Raw genomic sequence first — 16382 nt, 5'->3', positions numbered from 1 at the left:
CCGGAGCTGTTCCTGCCCCGACGGCCCTCGGCCGCCAGCTGTCCCCAGGGGCCGGGTGTGTGTGGGAGCAGAGCTCCAGCACTGACAGCGAGCTGGGGGCGGGACAGGCCGAGCCCCGGCCCCGACTGTGGCTCCCATCCTCAGCCCTCCTGGACATCAGGGCCAGGAGATGTCATCTCAACCATCACAATTCCAGCATTGACACCAATTTACCAGGGCCTGGAAAGCTGCTGCACGGATGTGAGGGAATGTTGACATAGGGCTTGGAGCAGTCGCAGAGTTCCCAGCAGAAGGGATGTGACCAGATGGCCATGGCACACCAGCACTGCTGCACTCCAGGGAGGTAATGCCAGTCCCAGGCCTGCTCCAGGGCTGCTCTCACCTACAGTGGGGTCACACAATCCATGGCTCGACAGCTGCCTGCCAGGTAGACAGAGGAGTCAGATCCCAGCCCAGGCGGGTTCCAAGCAGGTGGCAGAACACCATGAACACTGATAAGGTCCCTGGAGGCACAGCAAGCTCCTCCCCAGCTGCCTCGTGGGGACTGACAGGAGGAGCAAGGTCCCACACAGCTCCCTCCACCAGGGAAGGAGATGACACGGCCCTGGGGGCCGCTAGAAAAGTGCTTTATTTGAGTACAGAGAGGAACGGCTTCACCCCAAGTCACCCAAGCACAGGCCCCTCTCCTGGCCTCTTCCAGCCCTGCACAAGCTGTCTCTGCCTGGCCAGCACAGACACATCTGAGTCCTGCCCTCAGCTCCAGCTGGGTGGTCTCTGCTACTCGGTGACCTCGGGGACGACGCTCACCAGCAGGGTGTCATAGCCGCGCCGCACCAGCAGGGCCAGGCTCTGCTGCGTCCTCACCGCCTCATACACGTCCTCAGCACGCCTTGACACTGTCCCGTTGATCTCCAGCACCACGTCCCCAGCCTTCAGCCCTGCCCTGAGGGGACAACACAGATGAAGCACACACAGGGTGAGGCAGACGCTCGGCATCATCATCCTCCAAGTGCAGCAGGAGCTGTGGCACCAGAGGTTCTACAGCTGCGCTTGGCCAGCCAGACAGCCAGCCTGGGGAAAGGTCCCCAGGTGGTTTCTGCTGTAGAGCCCAAGCCCTGCTGCTCTGGAGCAAAACACATCCCACAGCTGCTCCCTCAGGCAGCACAAAGGCACAGGGCAGCACTTACTGGTGAGCCGGGGAGCCGATGATCACCTTGTGGATCAGCACGCCGTAGGAGATGTCAGGAAAGGTGGGGTCACGCAGCTTCAGCTCTGTCAGGATGCTGCAGAGAGAACAGCAGCATCAGGGATGAGCTGGAGGCAGAGCAGGGCTCCCACCCCACTCCCTGCAGCTGCACAGGCTTAGAGACAGGCACAGAAGCTCCCCTCCTGTGTCTTTGCACCCTGCTGAGCACAAGCCACAGCTGCCAGCGCCAAGCATCACTATCCTCCTGTCAAAACGAGAGGATGAGAATCCAAATGGCACCAGGGAGAGCTGGAAACCCCCGGAGCAGCTGCCAGCTGGATCAGAGCTGTGGTGAGGCACATCCCCACGTCACATCACCCTCCCCGGGGTCAGACCCACCCCTCCTCTGCTGCAGTTTCACTTCTCTGCCCTAGCTGGGCAGGATACACAACACAAGCTGTGCCCCTCTTCCTGCCAGACATGTCAGCAGAGCCCTCCTCCTGAGTCTAGAGACTAAACAATCACAGTTTCTCACACTTTCCCACAGACTTTAGGATTTCTAAACCAAATTGAAACTCTTAATCTCTCACAGCTCCTCTTTGGACTCTCCCCAACTGCTCCTCTTGAATGAAATCCAGAAGTGGATGCAACACTCCAGCTGGATCTCTCCAGTGACAGCATTCTTCCCTCTAACAGTGCATCAGCTCCAATCCCTGCAGACCCACACACTCAGTCTCTGCCCAGCTCTGCTCCTGTCAGGTCCCTGCTCAGCCAGTCAGGGCTCCCCATGTGGCTGTGGTCTGTGCTGAACTCTGCTGTCCCACCGCCCAGGGCAAGCTGCTATCTCTTCCCAATTTCACACAGCAAAGGTGGGAAGAGGCCTCTCAAGTTCGTCTCACCCAACCCCCAGCAGGCTCAGTCAGGGCAGGCTGCTCTGGACTGTGTCCAGCTGGGATTTGAGGATCTCCAAGGACCCTCCAGGCAATGTGTGCCAGGCTCTGAGCACCCTCCTCACAGTAAAAAAAGAGATTTCTTGTGGACTCTCACACGTCTGTGCCCACTGCCTCTGATCTGGCCTGGGCACCACGAACAGAACAACGGGGTCTGGGCCTGAGCCTGTGCCCTACACAGAGCCTCTCCTTCCTGTGCCAGGGAAAGGTTTACAGATGGAAAGGCTCAGAGTGTTCAGGGCAGTCACACGATTCCAATGCGAGCAGTCCCTTGTTGGGAGCCCTTCCTGCTGGGCACAAACAAGGCTGGCAGTCAGGTGCTTTCCCTGGACCGGCTCGGGGGCTCTGTGGAAGCTGGAGCCGCGTGCCTGGAGCCGTGTCCCAGGAATTTCACGCTGCTTCCTGACAGAGCCGGTCCCTGCAAGCGTGGCCAGGGAAGCAGGAGGAGGCTGGGCTGGCCTCCCACATCCCGCGGGTTCTGATGGCTACCAGCACCATCTGCTGGGCAACGGGAAACTCACCAGACCTTTAGGAGGGCAGAGCACAGCCCCAAAAGGTGTTTGTCCAGCAGGGCACAGCACCAGCCCCGCGAGGCAGCTGAAGGTCACTTAAAAATGAGACTGCAAGAGCCAAAGAACCAGAGCAGGTGTTCTTCTCCCAGAGGTGAGAGCACAGGTCCTGCTTGCTGGCATGGGCACTTCACAGAATTGTTTGGGTTGGAAAAGACTTTTAAGATCAAGTCCAACCACTCCCCCAGCTCTGCCAAGGCCAGCACTAGCCATGTCCCCAAGTGCCACATCACACAGCTGTTAAATCCCTCCAGGGATGGAGAGACCACCACTGTCCTAGGCAGATGTGCCAGGGCTGGACAACCCTTTCCAAGGAGTTTTCTAAAATCCAACCTCAGCCTCCCCTGGCACAGCCTGAGGCAGTTTCCTCTAGTCCTGTCCCTTGCTCCCTTGGAACACAGCCTTACCCCCACCTGGCTCCACCCTTCTGTGGAGAGGGAGAGCACTTTTTAAATGCTCACAGAGTCTGCTACCAGTGTACAAACTTGCAAGTTTCCAATTTATCCATGAGCTAGCATTCTAACCCCAACACAAGCACAAAGAGATTTGAGAGTGAAAGCTTAAGCTGTGGAGACAATCCTCCCAAAACCAGGCACTCTCAGTTAGTTGTGAAGATCCCATCACACCCCTGCCCCAACAGGACTGGTCTGTTGGCCCCTGAGCTCAGGACAGGTACCTGGGAGTGAGGGTCAGCATCATCACCCCGATGTACCGGCGCTTCGACTCTGCATTGCCAAACCAAGAGCCTGTGGAGGAAAAGGACACGGAATGGCATGGCTGGAAAGCAGAAATGTGCTCAGAACACTGCTGGACTGAGCCCTCAGGGCAGGCAGCATCCAGAGCCATTCCAAATCCCTGCAACAGCTCAGTCCAGTTCCCAGCACCAGCAGGAGCATTCTGCACCGTGACTTGGCTTCCCTGCTTTGTCAGATTTTTGACAGAGAATGTCCCTCCCCAGTGTCACAGAAAAAACAGACAGGACAAGGCAGCAGCAGCACAGCTTTCCTGTGGCAGCAGATGAGACCCCAAAGACTTCTCCTGCTCTCCTGCTTTCTCAGGAAGAAGGGTGCAGAGCCCAAAGCTTCCCTCTCTCATCCTCCTCCTCCAGAGCCCGAGCAGGGAGGTCCCCACTCACTCTTGCGCTGCTCCTCCTTCTGCAGGAACTTCCGCAGCCGGTCCGAGGGGATGGCAAAGGAGATGCCCGACGTCACCTTCATGGTGTTCACACCAATCACCTCGCCATCCTGCAGGGAAAGGGCATTGGGATCCCAATGATCCCAGCACTGACCCAGCCTGGATCAGTGTGGAGAGCAGGGGAACTACTGCACCAGCCTGGGGTCCTGCCTCTCTGCCCACCCCTTGCCAGGCTGCTGTCCCTGTGTCCTGCCTGACCCTGCCAAGGCTGAGTCTACAGGATGAGTCCATGCAGTCCCTGGCTCTGCCCTGCCAGCACCAGCCAGACCTCGTCTCCACCAAAGCCCCATCAGCTCCAGCTGCCTCAGATACTGCACAAGGTTCTCATGCCAGGCTTAGCCCTGCTCTCTCTCCTCCCTCCAGGAAGGGAGGAGGGAGAGGAGGGCTCCCTCCCAGTATCCACAGAGAGGCAGAGAGCAAGGGGCACACAGCACACCCCTGTCCCAGCCAGCAAGGCGACAAGCAGCAGCACTCACCAGGTTGACGAGGGGGCCCCCAGAGTTCCCAAACTGCAGCAGAGGAGAGAGAGTGTGAGCAGACCACGAAAGCCCCATCCTGAGGCCGATCCCAGGGTGACCAGCCAGACCCCCATGTTCCATGTGACCCCTCCCATGTCCCCATGTCCCTTACGTCGATGGCAGCGTCCGTCTGGATGTACTCCATGTCGGTGGCGGCCAGGCCCAGCTCGCGGCTGCCGCGCTGCGCCGAGCTGACGATGCCCGAGGTGATGGTGTTCTGCAGGGCAAAGGGGCTGCCCATGGCCACCACGAACTCGCCCTGCCTCACCTCGGCCGAGCGGCCCAGCGGCAGCGTGGGCAGCGGGTGCTGTGGGCAGCCAGACGGTCAGCGGGACAAAGCAGTGTTGCAGTGTGATTTCATGGTTTACCCCAAAACCCCGGGTTTCTCCCCTGAAGATTCCCTCCCAGGTCATCCTTCCTTTCCCCACCCTGACCCCTGCTGAGCACTGTCTGTCAATCCTGGCATTCCAGAAGGGCCTCAAGTGATTGGCAGATTCAAAAGATGCCCTCTACCCCTGGGGGGCATTGGGCCATCCAGGTGTCCTTTGTCCCTTGAGACCTCCTCTCCCTTACCTGCTCGGTGGGCTCCCTATCCCTTCCTCCTTCCCTCCCCCAGGTAAAAGAGCAAGCAGCCACACGGTTCAGGGAGTTCTGATGGAGGGGTTGCTGGATTCAGAGGCCTGTGGGCCAGAATAAAAGCTCTGGATCCAAACCCTCCAGCAGAACCAACTCCTTTCCTTCACCATCACCTTAAAGGTTCTCCATCAGAGATAAACCTGAGGAGTGGCCCCTCCACGGGAGGAAGCTCCGTCCCACCACCACCAGAGCTCTGGCATGTCTGGACTTGCCTCCAGGTGCCCAGCTGCAACATCCAGCCAGCCAAAAGTGTCTCTGGGGTGAAACACCACAGTGCTGCTGTTTGGTTCAGCCGCAGGGGCCAGACAACAAGCCAAGGCACTTCCCATCCACAATACTGGTACTACCCATAAAGCAGGACAGACGGAACGTCCCCTCTTCCCGGAGTCCCCACGGCCACCGGGACACCGCACACACCTTGGGCTTGATCTTGATGGTGGCAATGTCAGCCACCTGGTCCACGTCCTGCACCACGGCGTCGTACATCTCGCCGCTGGCCAGCTTCACCCGCACGCGCCGCCGGTTGGCCACCACGTGGGCATTGGTGACAATCAGCCCGTCCGGGGACACCACGAAGCCAGAGCCGTTGGAGATGGGCACCTCCCGGCCCAGGAAGGGGTGCCTGCAAGGAGGGCACCGGTCAGGAGCGGCTGGGAGGAGCAAAATGGGGAATCCTTCCCTGTCCCAAGAGTCTGCAGAAATAAGGGAATGTGCACAAATACAGCGGGAATCCAGCGCTCGTGCACAGCCACAAAGGTACAATCCTACCAGGAACAGAAGCATGTGGGAGCAGGAGGGGCTGTGACCTGTGCAGGGAGCCCAACCTTGGAGCAGGCAACAAACACCTGAGAGGCAACAGGAAATGTTGCTGATAGCGGGAGTGGAGCCACAACTCAGGGCCCTGGTTGAGCACCCCTGCCTCTGCTGGTAGTCAGGTGAAGTTGAAATAGAGATTTTTGGAATTCACTTGAGTTCACAATATGAATTAAGCATTTAAAGTTTAGCCTGTAGAATTATGTGTGAATTTAAACCTTTTTACTTAAGAAACATCTGCCACAGTGCAAAGGGCATAGGAAAATGCAAATTTCTGAAATGAATGGAGAATGGGATGGAGCGAAAGCCCAGCTGGTGGTGAATTATTGCCAGTGTGGCTCAGGAACTCAGAGAAGAAGCAGCACCACCTGATACATCCTCACACTGAGAGACAGAGAGGGTGACACTGCACGCAGGTGACATCAAGCTGGAAGCAGCAGTCACCCAGCTGGAGAGCAGAGCTGCTGCACAGAGCTGCTCCGAGAGGCTGGAGGCATTGGACGGTGAGAACATTCGAGAGCACAAAGGGAAATAAACACCAAGTGCTGCTTCCAGGCAGAGGAGCGGGGCAGCCCGGAAGGCAGCTCTGCCATACGGCCCCGCAGGACATGGAAGTGGCAGCGGCGTGTGGGTCCCTCCCGAGGCGCTTGTGGGAGCCCTCCGGGACGGTTCAGGAGAGGCCGGGGTCACACTGCGCAGGGAGGAGGGAAATCCCTCCCGGGGACCTCCCGGTGCCGGTACCTGCCCACGATCTCCACGTAGACCAGCGCGGGCGCCGTTTTCTCCACCACGTCAGCGATGAAGTTGAAGGCGGCGCGGGGTGAGGAAGGCGGCGGGGCGGGCGGCGGGGCGGGCACGGCGGCGCTCAGCGGGGACCGGCGGCGCTCCCGGGCCCACAGCAGCACCAGCGCCGCCGCCCCGGCGCCCACCGCCGCCGCCAGAGACCGGCCCCAGGCGGACGGCGGCGGGGGATGGGAAGGAGGAGGAGGGGGAGGGGGCGGCGGTGGCTCGGCGGTCCCGGTAAGCGCTCGGCACCAGCGCTGTACAGCCGGTGGCACCGGGATGTACCGAATCCGCATCTTCCGCGCCGCTGCCGCCATGCTGCCGAACGGAAACCACGCCCTGCAGGGGCGGGACCGAGCCACGGGGCACTAAGGGAGTTGTAGTCCAGAGACAGGGTCCGCCCGAAGTGGTCCTCCGCCGCGGAGCCCGCCGGGAGCTGTAGTTCCGAGACAGAGCCTGCCGGAAGCTCGTTCTGCCGCGGGGCACGCCGGGAGTTGTAGTCCTGTTGGGAGCTACCATCCCGCAGCCAGCGGGATGCGCTGATAACCGGCGCGGCAGCGAAGCGGGGCAGCCCCATTGTCAGAGCCGCTCACCGGGTCTGCCGGAGTTACCGAGGGCCGCGATCGGGGCGAGAGTGCTGCGGCGGCGCGGTGCGGACCAGGAAGGCGGCGCCTTCCCAGCGCGCCCCGCGCGGGCCAGGCGCGCGGCCGCGGGCAAGATGGCGGCGGGTGCGGAGCGGCCGTGAGGCGCCGGCACGGCGGGGATGGAACCGCCCGCGGCCCCGGGCCCCGAGCGGCTCTTCGACTCGCACCGGTGAGCGCCCGTCCGGGGCCCGCGCGGTGGGAACTCCCGGGAGAGCCGCGCGAAAACCGCGGGAACCCTGGGCGGGCGTCGCGGGGCCAGCGGAGGGCGGGGGTGTCTCACCAAAGCCCCGTGAGGAAGGTCGGGGCGGCCCGTGGGGGGACCGGGGAGGCTCCGGGGTGGTCCCGAGGTGGTCTGGGAGACTTGCCGGGGGCAGCACGCGGAGCGGCGGCCGCGGGGCGGATCCTGGGGATCGTCCCGGCCGCGCTCAGGCCGCTCTCTGCCCTGCAGGTTCCCGACCGATGGGTTCCTGCTCCTGGCCCTGCTGCTCTACGCTCCCGTGGGGCTCTGCCTGCTCGTCCTGCGCGTCTTCATCGGCGTCCACGTGTTCCTGGTCAGCTGCGCCCTGCCCGACAGCGTCGTGCGCCGGTGTGTGACCTCGGGGGGCTCCGGGGTGCTGCTTCCCCGGGTGGGTGTGGGGTGATGGCAGGGCTGCCCCCACCCCTGCGTGTCCCGAGCCGTGGGGGCTTGGCTCAGGAAGGATCTCCGTCTTCAGGAGCCTTGGAGGTGTTTCCTCTGCCAAGCCCGGTGCTGGCAGCCACCTCTGGAGCGCTCAGGGACTGGTGTGGATCACCTTGCTGTGCTGCTCAGGAGCTCTGTGGGACACTTGCTGCCCTCATCCCAGTGTCAGCCCCACACCAATTCCTGCACCAGACGTGTCATTTCCATTTGGTGCCAGTGTCATTTGTCCAGCCGGCAGAATTCCTGTGTCGTTGCCTGTTGGACATGTCACCTAGCAGTGTTTTGGAGGGCAGGACTTGAGGAAGATCCGTGTTCCCCCGGCAGGTTTATTGTCCGTGTGATGTGCTCCGTGCTGGGGCTGCTGGTGCGTCAGAGCGACCCTCGGCTGCGCGGGGCCGGCGCCAGGGTCTTCATTGCCAACCATGTCACCCCCTTCGACCACAACGTCGTCAGCCTGCTCACCTCCTGCAACACGGTGAGGGCACGGCCGGGGCTCCTCCCCGAGGGCGGGACACAGACAGCTCTGCCCCGTTGCACCGGGCTCGGTGGAAGGCAGCTTAAAGCCCACTCAGTGCCACCCTTCGCCATGGGCAGGGGCACCTTCCACCAGCCCAAGCGGCTCCAAGCCCTATCCAGCCTGGCCTTGGACACCTCCAGGGTTTCAGGGGCAGCCACAGCTTCTCTAGGCAACCTTGCCACTCTCGTACCCAAAAATTCCCCCCTAATATTCAGCCTAACTTGCTCCTCTTTCAGTTGTACTCATTAATCCTTGTCCTGTCGCTCCAGTTTCTGGCACAGATTCCCTCTCCAGCTTCCCTCTAGGCTCTTTCAGATCCTGGAAAGTTTCATCTCCAGATCTGATTTATTAACTCAGGGTGTTAATCTTGAGGTGTTTTTTGTGGCTCAGTGTCACTCTTGGGCTCTGCATGAAAAAGTGGAACAGGGTGAGGAGCAGCAGGAGTTGTTCCAGTGGAGGTTGATTTTGGTGGAAGTGGGGACAGATCCCAGCAGCTGCTTCCTTCTCTGGCCTTTTGGATAAGGGAGCAGGGCTGGTTGTGGGGTTTCCCCCAGCACTGGGTGGGCAGTTTTGGGGGTGCATGGAGGTGCTGATGGAATGTGTGTCATTAGTGCTTGGCTAGTTCTGGGCTGTCTCTGCTCTCCCTTAAAATTCTTTGTGTGGGGAGTTCCTGAGTCAGCAGGCTCCGGGTGGCTCCTGTGTCCTGCACAGCCCTTGATTTACCCCTGGCCTGGAGAGGGGGGACTCCTGGGAGCAGAGTGTGTCCTGCCAAGTGTGTCAGGGACTGCTGGAGAGAACACTGGGGACACAGGCAGCTAGCTGGGAGTGCATGTGTCTGCACAGTCTGAACTGATGATTTGGAATCCATTTCCTGTGGAACTGGGGCTGGAGCAGGGGCTGAGGCCTGGCAGTATCGTGTTCAACACAGGTCACTCTCAGTCCCAGGGGGGATTTTGCTAATGAGCAGCAACTTTGTCACCTCTGTAGGTTGGTCTGGGTGGGCAGGAGGGCGTGGAAGGGTGGGCAGGGCGGGGTTTCCTCCTCACTGCTGTTCTCCCTGCAGCCTGCCCTGAGCGGTGCCCCAGGGTTCATCTGCTGGTCCCGGGGCTTCATGGAGCTGGGAGTGACGGGCAGCCGGGCAGAGCTGGTGGATTCCCTGAAGGAATACTCGGCCCAGCGGGGGAACCCCCCACTGCTGCTGTTCCCAGAGGAGGCTGCCACCAACGGCAGGGCCGGGCTGCTCCGCTTCAGGTGACTTCCCCCAGCAGGGGGTGGGAATTCCTGCAGCAGGGTGGTGTAGCTACATTTCTCTTTGCAGAGAAAAGCAAGGCATAATTCTTCCCAAGAATATTCTTATCGTTTGCTGTGCCTGTGTTTGTGCAAAAGTAGAATGCAATATGGAGGTTCAAAGTGATGGTGTTTTATTTCCTTGGCTTATCAGGGCTAAGAGAGTCTGTGTGTGTGTGTCTGTGTTGGGACTGAAGGCTGACGAAATCCAGTGTAGTTGTGTGCAGGGTTGAGTGCTTAGCAGATTCAGTTTAGATATAGTGTAATATAGTATAGAATAATATAGTACAATAAACTAATTAATTAACCTTCTGATAAGATGGAGTCAGATGAATCATTCTCTCTGCCCCTGCAAATTTGGTAGGGTGGCTGGGAATGGCTCTGCTGTATTGTGACAAAATGGCTTCAGGTGGCTCCTGGGTCATTCACTGCAGAATTCCTCCCTTCCAGCTCCTGGCCCTTCTCCATCCTGGATGAGGTCCAGCCCGTTGCCCTGCAGGTCCGGAGGCCCTTGGTGGCTGTGGTGAGTGGTGGGCACAGGGGCAGGGTGTGGGGTGGGAACAGCTTTTCTTTCTGCTTTGGAGCCTGTGGTGTGGCCTGGCCTCGTGTCCTGGCACCCTGGAACCAGCTGCTCAGTGCTAACACAGTTCTCAGTGCCTTTCCTGGGAACTGACCCCTGGTTACATTGGCCAGTGTGACAGATGTTTGGTGGCGTGACAGATGTTTGGTGGCCCAGCTGGCTGTCACTGTGCCTCTGGCTTCCATGGCCAGTCTGCTTTGCTCTTGCTGAGTTCCCTGCTGTGAAAGGCCAGCTGCAGGCAGCCCTCGTGCCAAAGGTCATGCAGGGCTCTGGAGGCTCCTGAGCTGGTGCCCCTGGCACAGACACAGGACATGGGACAGGAGCAGCCCCACACAAGGGATAAAGTCCATGAAGGCAATGGCAGCACTGCCAAAGGCATTGCAGGGAAACTGCCCTCAGCAAGGCTTTGTTGAATTTCTTATTTTTGGTATTTATTATTTATGATATGGTGACTACAGAGAGCTACCAGGCTGTCACTCATGGGTCTGGTGTTTCTGTGGCAAAGGAAGCCCTGGCAGGGTGAGGAGTCACCTGGATGTGTCCAGGGATGGGAACTGCAGGAATATTTGGCAGAGCTTTGGTCACCCCTGGCAGGCCAGAGGTGCTGAGACAGAGTTGAGGCAGGCCACAAGGTGGGTGAAGATGCAGTTTTCTGGGAATAAGTTACATTTTGAATTTCTCCTCCAGAGAAGTGGGAGAGTTTTTCTGTTCTGGACAGTTTATAAGGAATATATTATGCTTTTATGGCTTTGGTTCCTTTGAGAAATTCTGAGATGTGACAAGCTGTGTGTGTGTCTGTGCATCCCTTCCCTCCTGCATGTCAGGGAGCGCAGCAGGTCTGTGTGGAGGTGCTGGTTCCAGTCACTTCTTGGCTCAAATTTTACCTTCAGAGTCTGAGCAGGACTTTGTGCTTCCTGCATATTGGCTGAATAAATCCTGGTGGATTTCTGGGGTGATTTTAAACCATCAGAAACTGGAAGGATTGGAGATGTGATATTTTGAATGGATCAATTGGTGTTTTATAGAAAGTTTTCTTATATAATTGTGTAATGTATATTAGGCACTAGGTTGGGCCAAACACCAAATTTGGGATTAAGAAATAATTTTCTCCAGGTCCAGTGGCATGGAATGTTGCAGGAGGGTGTTGTTCTGTGGCACAGGCAGTGTAACTGAAATCTGGCTGTGGGCATCACTCCAGGCATTTGGGTTTAGGGTTCTGAGGTTCTCTTTATCCAGATGAGGCTTCTCTGTTCATCTTGTGCCTGGGCTTTCAGGGCTTTTCTCATTTACAGCTCCTCTTCCCAGGCACAAGCCTGTCTGAGAACCACAGAATTGTTTGGAAAATCCCTCTGGAAAATCAAGTCCCACCATTCCACAACAATGCCAAGGCCACCACTGACCATGTCCCCAAGTGCCACATCCACAGGGCTGTTAAATCCCCCCAGAGATGGGGACTTCCCCCTGCCCTGGGCAGCTGTGCCAGGGCTGGACAGCCCTTTTAAGGAGGAATTTTCCCAATATCCAACCTCAGCCTCCCCTGGCACAACCTGAGGCTGTTTCCTCTTGTGCTGTTCCCTGGGAGAGCTTCCAGGAGTTGGGACATCACAGAGAGGCTGTTGCCAGCAGAGTGGGGGAGGATTGTTCATGCTTCTGAGGAAGCATTAGTAGGTTTTCAGGCATTTTTTGTAGCTTTCTGAAGGGACAGACTGGTAGGGAATGGGAGGGTACTGAGGGAAAGTCTTGCTGCTGTCTTAGTGGGAGGAAAGTGAAAACTGGTGATGACCAGTGAGGGTGAAGCTGCACTGGGGCTTGCATTGACTTTGCTGTTCCCCCTTTCCCAGTCCTCCAGCCACAACTCAGGTGTGCTCTGCCCACCTCCCTCCCCACTGCTCCTGTCCCATGAGTGGGATCTCACTGTGCTCTCTTCCCCAGAGCGTGGCTGACTCCTCCTGGATCACAGAGCTGCTCTGGACCTTCTTTGTTCCCTTCACAGTTTATCAAGTAAGGTACTACGTCTCTCTCTTCTGTTTGGGGCAGGGTTGGGGGTGGGCAGGGCTGTGGTGTCACCGTGGCACTGAGAGCTCCCTCCCTGGCTGCCTCAGCAGGGCTGGGCTTGGCACCATCTGGGCCTGGACCAGCTTCTGATGTGGAGAGGGCTCCTGGTTCCTGTTGGGGAAGGAGAGGAGTCTCAGTCTCTCCAGGTGTTCAAGTTTCCAGGGGTATTTTTGAAGCTGGGCTGCTTAGCCCAGCAGTGCTGGCCCCCAATGTCTCTGTCTGTCCCTCCAGTCCCTTGGGAGTGGGGTGGTCCAGAGCCCTGCCCAGACTGGCTGAGTAGCTTTGCTGTAATGAGGGCAGTGGAAAGGACTGGGAATCAAATGTAGGGCTTGGTGTATTTCAGCAAAGAAAAGCCTTTCCCTGGTTCTATCTGCCTGAATTCTGGGTGACCTGTTTCCTCCTTCCATGTAAATGGCCCCAGATCCTCATTAAGGCCTTTCTGGGAACTGCAGATCCCTCGTGTTACCCCGAGCTCCAGCGAGCCAGTCCTGTCTCCTGCATTTGGGAGTGGCTCTTGGGTTTTGCTGCTCCCCTGGGGAAAGCTGTGGGCTGAGCAGGCAGCCTGGAGGTGGGGATGGCATGGCTGCCCCTGGCAGGGTGTCCCCAGGGGCTGCTCCCAGCAGGGTGGCTCCATGTGCTGCTGTCCCCACTCAGGTGGATGCCGTCTGTCCCCAGACGAGCGGACGAGCGGAGTGAGGACTTCGCGCTCCGAGTTCAGGAGGTAGGAAAGCGGGGTGGGGTCTGTGGGACTGCTGCTCTTCAGGGTGGGCACAGGGGAGAGCAGGGTGCAGGCAGAGGTGCAGAGAGCATTTCTGGATGTGTGTGTGTGTGATGGGAGCTCTGGTACGTTGTTGGTTTTTGGGGTTTCTTTTTGTTAAGGTTGGGATTGAAAGTGTTCCCACGAGGCTCTTTCAGATCCTGGAAAGTTTCATCTCCAGATCTGATTTATTAACTCAGGGTGTTAATCTTGAGGTGTTTTTTGTGGCTCAGTGTCACTCTTGGGCTCTGCATGAAAAAGTGGAACAGGGTGAGGAGCAGCAGGAGTTGTTACAGGTGGGGTTGATTTTGGGCAGACCCCAGCAGCTGCTTCCTTCTCTGGCCTTTTGGATAAGGGAGCAGGGCTGGTTGTAGGGTTTCCCACAGCACTGGGTGGGCAGTTTTTGGGGTTGTATGGAGGGTGCTGAGGAAGCTGTAGATGTTATTTTGTGTTTAGACTTAGATGTTTGGTTTTTTTTAAATTATGCTATAGTTTTATAAGTAGTGAACTTTGTAGTATTTTAATAATAAGTTATAAAATGGATATGTATTTTTATAAGGTTTTTTAAAAGAAAAACTAATTAAGAAATTACACTTTATTTTTATCTTAATAATTAACTACTTGTGTTTTGTAATGTGGATTTTTTGTTTCGTTATAAAATACTACTTAAACTTATGAAGAAGGATTAATTTTTGTTTTAAAACTTTTATTTTGTTATATATATTATTATATTCTAAAGCTTTAAACTCTTAAGTTTTTTACTACGTGATATTACACACTTCTAATCAAACTACACACTCATAATCTTAGTTCTATTATTTAATTATAGAAGCTTTCTCTACGGCCTCAGGTCAGATGCAGTGTTCCCTTGGGGGCTAAAGTCTGTCAGCACAGAAAGTCTAAAATTCTCAGCATCTAGGACTCCAACAGAACATGTTTATTCCTTTGCAAGACCTCAGTTATTTCATGGCCTATTTGCCACCCCACACTGAGCCTTTCTGCAGCTGTCAGGGCTTTTCCCATCAAGTTCAAACCTTTCACCCCCTTTTTATAACACCACAAATCATACAAAGCAATTGTTTCTCCACCCTGCCCATATGTGCTGGGTATTTGACAGCTCCAGACATCTCATACCTCCTTGTCAGCCTGTTTGGCAGGATGATATTGCAATTCCTGATCCTTCTTGTGCCCTCTGCAACACTGCAATGCATCCCAGAGGCCCTGGAGAAATCAGTTCCCAGCCCTCTTGCCCTCACCATGGCTCCACATAGCCCTGGCACTCTCCCCAGCCTGGAGGGGCTGTGTGTGCTGTGTGATTTTTGCGGGACTGCTCTGTGTTCCACAGCTCTTGGCCATGGAGCTGGGTGTGGTATCCACACGGATCACCGCTGCCGACAGGACCGAGCACATGAAGAGGCTGAGGCACACGGCACAAAGGCTGCCCCTTGCCCCAGGTGGGGATCCTGGCTTTAGAACCTCAGCCTGGGCTCTGCTTTGGGGGGCTCTCTATCAGCTTTCAGTGACAAACTCACCCGCTGTCCTTCCTCCTGCAGCCTTGAGCCAGCGCCCGGCAGCCCGGCCCAGGGTGCTGCCCAGCCTGCCCGGGGGTGCTCCTGAGGACGTGAGGGTCGTGGCCATGGCACAGCAGGTCAAGGAGGTGCTGCCTCACGTGCCCTTGGAGGTCATCAGGACAGACCTGGGTGAGCAGGGGTGGCAGCAGGGATGTGGGGGCCCCTTCTGTGCTCAGAAAGAAGAAACCTTGTCCCCGCTGCACTGGTACACACTGGCAGCCAGGATGGAGTGTCCTGATCTCTAATGGCTCCCTTTGTCCCCACAGTCCAAACCAATTGTGTGGACACCACCATTGCCAACTTGCTGGAGGGGAGAGTTCCCTTCTTCCCTGAGAGTAAAGAGGCTGGAGACCTGCCTGCCCCATCTACCTCCCAGGCTGCAGCTGCTTCTGGCATCCAGGGCTCTGTGGCTGCGCCTTCTTCCAAGGTACTTTGGGGTTGTGTCTCCCTGCTCTGCTGGCTCGTGTTCAGGACTAGCCAGGGGCATGGAGCACCAGCCAGGTCCTTGCAGAGCCACCAAGGAGGCCCCTGCTTCATCTGTGTCCTGATGGCTCCTGTGCTTTCCCTTCCAGCCGGCTACAAAGCAGTTTGCAAAGTCCCCCGTGGAGCGTCACCTGTCCCTGCAGGAGAGGAAACGAGCCTTGTACGACTATGCCAGGAGGTGAGAGCCCCCCACACCTCCCCGTGCCAGGGCCACACAAAATCTCCCCCTGCCCAAGCCCCCAGAATGCAGCCCCAGCAGCACCCAAGGAGCCCCAGGCACTGGGTTTTCCATGTCTGGCTGACAGGAGCCCCCATGGGACTGGGTTTCCCTGGGGTGCCACTGGCCCCGTGGCACTCTCAGTGTGGGCAGGATGTTCCTGTTTGGCACCAGGGACAGCTCCTTTAATGCTCCTCGGTGTGAGGGCACAGGGAGTGAGTTTGGTCTTTGTGCAGGCTTTTCGTGAGGCAAATCCTGGCCAGATCTGGTGTGTGGGTCTTGGTTTAGGAAGACACCAAAAATTGAGGATGTGTTTGAGAGGAATTTGAGTGTGCCTGGGCACTTTTGGGAATCCCTGACTGGGACACCTGGCTGGGATCTGCTGAGGCACAGAGGGTGGTCCTGGGGGACCATGAGCTGCTGTGGGCAGCCCTGGCAGCCCCTCCCTGCCCTCACCTGGTCCATACCCCAGCAGGGATGGTTCCTCCTCCCCTGTCCCTCCCAGAGCAGCTCCTGCTCCTTCACCCATTCCCCTGGGCTCCAGGTGAGCATGGGATGAAAACGGTCCGAGCAGAGCCATCCCGGCCCTGGGCTGCTGCAGTGTCCCCGCAGTGTCCCCGGTCCCCCGAGACTGCTTCCTGGCCAGGCGGGCGATCCCCGGGTGGGTTTGCGGGAGGCCCCTCCGGTGGTCCCAGCCCCGCGGTGTCTGAGGGAGGGTGCTCTCTCCCGCAGGCGGTTCGCTGAGAAGCACGGCGCGGCAAGGGCCGGCGGCAGCCCCTGACCGGGCCGAGCCGGGCCGGCGGCAACCCCTGACCGGAGCTCCGGGCCGGGCCGGGCCGGGCCGGTGGCACCGGGAGCGCGCGGGCCCCGCGCGGGCGGGACGGGACGGGCGGGGCGGGGGCGCCCCCTGGCGGCGGAAATAAACGGCGGCACCGTCCGGCGC

General features: G+C 57.9%; 2 protein-coding genes across 2 annotated transcripts; one reads left to right on the top strand and one right to left on the bottom strand.

The window, feature by feature from the left end:
- Positions 1-616: 616 nt before the first annotated feature.
- Positions 617-6976, bottom strand: HTRA2 (HtrA serine peptidase 2). The gene is made up of 8 exons (XM_084204528.1): positions 6608-6976; positions 5471-5675; positions 4530-4724; positions 4376-4408; positions 3841-3949; positions 3382-3451; positions 1188-1283; positions 617-943 (listed from the first exon to the last, which is right to left on the bottom strand). Exons 1-8 carry the CDS (start codon positions 6964-6966, stop codon positions 778-780), a joined length of 1233 nt encoding a protein of 410 aa, XP_084060654.1. The 5' UTR covers positions 6967-6976; the 3' UTR covers positions 617-777.
- A 366-nt stretch (positions 6977-7342) lies between these two features.
- On the top strand, positions 7343-16319 carry AUP1 (AUP1 lipid droplet regulating VLDL assembly factor). The gene is made up of 12 exons (XM_084204826.1): positions 7343-7462; positions 7742-7879; positions 8297-8447; positions 9553-9740; positions 10227-10299; positions 12289-12362; positions 13066-13132; positions 14514-14622; positions 14722-14868; positions 15006-15166; positions 15312-15400; positions 16172-16319. Exons 1-12 carry the CDS (start codon positions 7413-7415, stop codon positions 16218-16220), a joined length of 1296 nt encoding a protein of 431 aa, XP_084060952.1. The 5' UTR covers positions 7343-7412; the 3' UTR covers positions 16221-16319.
- The last annotated feature ends 63 nt before the right edge of the window (positions 16320-16382 follow it).

Source organism: Fringilla coelebs (genome assembly GCF_963513975.1).
Source record: "Fringilla coelebs genome assembly, chromosome: 4".
In the NCBI taxonomy this organism is placed as follows: Eukaryota; Metazoa; Chordata; class Aves; order Passeriformes; family Fringillidae; genus Fringilla; species Fringilla coelebs.
Note: the sequence above shows the minus strand (reverse complement) of the source record. Positions and strands in the feature narration are given on the sequence as shown.

What these genes read in the sequence shown, in the direction of transcription:
- HTRA2 (XM_084204528.1), bottom strand. Translation starts at nt 6,966, where the DNA reads ATGGCGGCAGCGGCGCGGAAGATGCGGATTCGGTACATCCCGGTGCCA. An exon ending in GAAGGAGGAGCAGCGCAAGA is followed by an intron (nt 3,452 to 3,840) that starts GTGAGTGGGGAC and finishes TTTCCTCCACAG; the next exon opens with GCTCTTGGTTTGGCAATGCA. An exon ending in ATCGGCTCCCCGGCTCACCA is followed by an intron (nt 944 to 1,187) that starts GTAAGTGCTGCC and finishes TTGTCCCCTCAG; the next exon opens with GGCAGGGCTGAAGGCTGGGG.
- AUP1 (XM_084204826.1), top strand. Translation starts at nt 7,413, where the DNA reads ATGGAACCGCCCGCGGCCCCGGGCCCCGAGCGGCTCTTCGACTCGCAC. An exon ending in CGGCTCTTCGACTCGCACCG is followed by an intron (nt 7,463 to 7,741) that starts GTGAGCGCCCGT and finishes TCTGCCCTGCAG; the next exon opens with GTTCCCGACCGATGGGTTCC. An exon ending in GGAGGCCCTTGGTGGCTGTG is followed by an intron (nt 10,300 to 12,288) that starts GTGAGTGGTGGG and finishes TCTCTTCCCCAG; the next exon opens with AGCGTGGCTGACTCCTCCTG.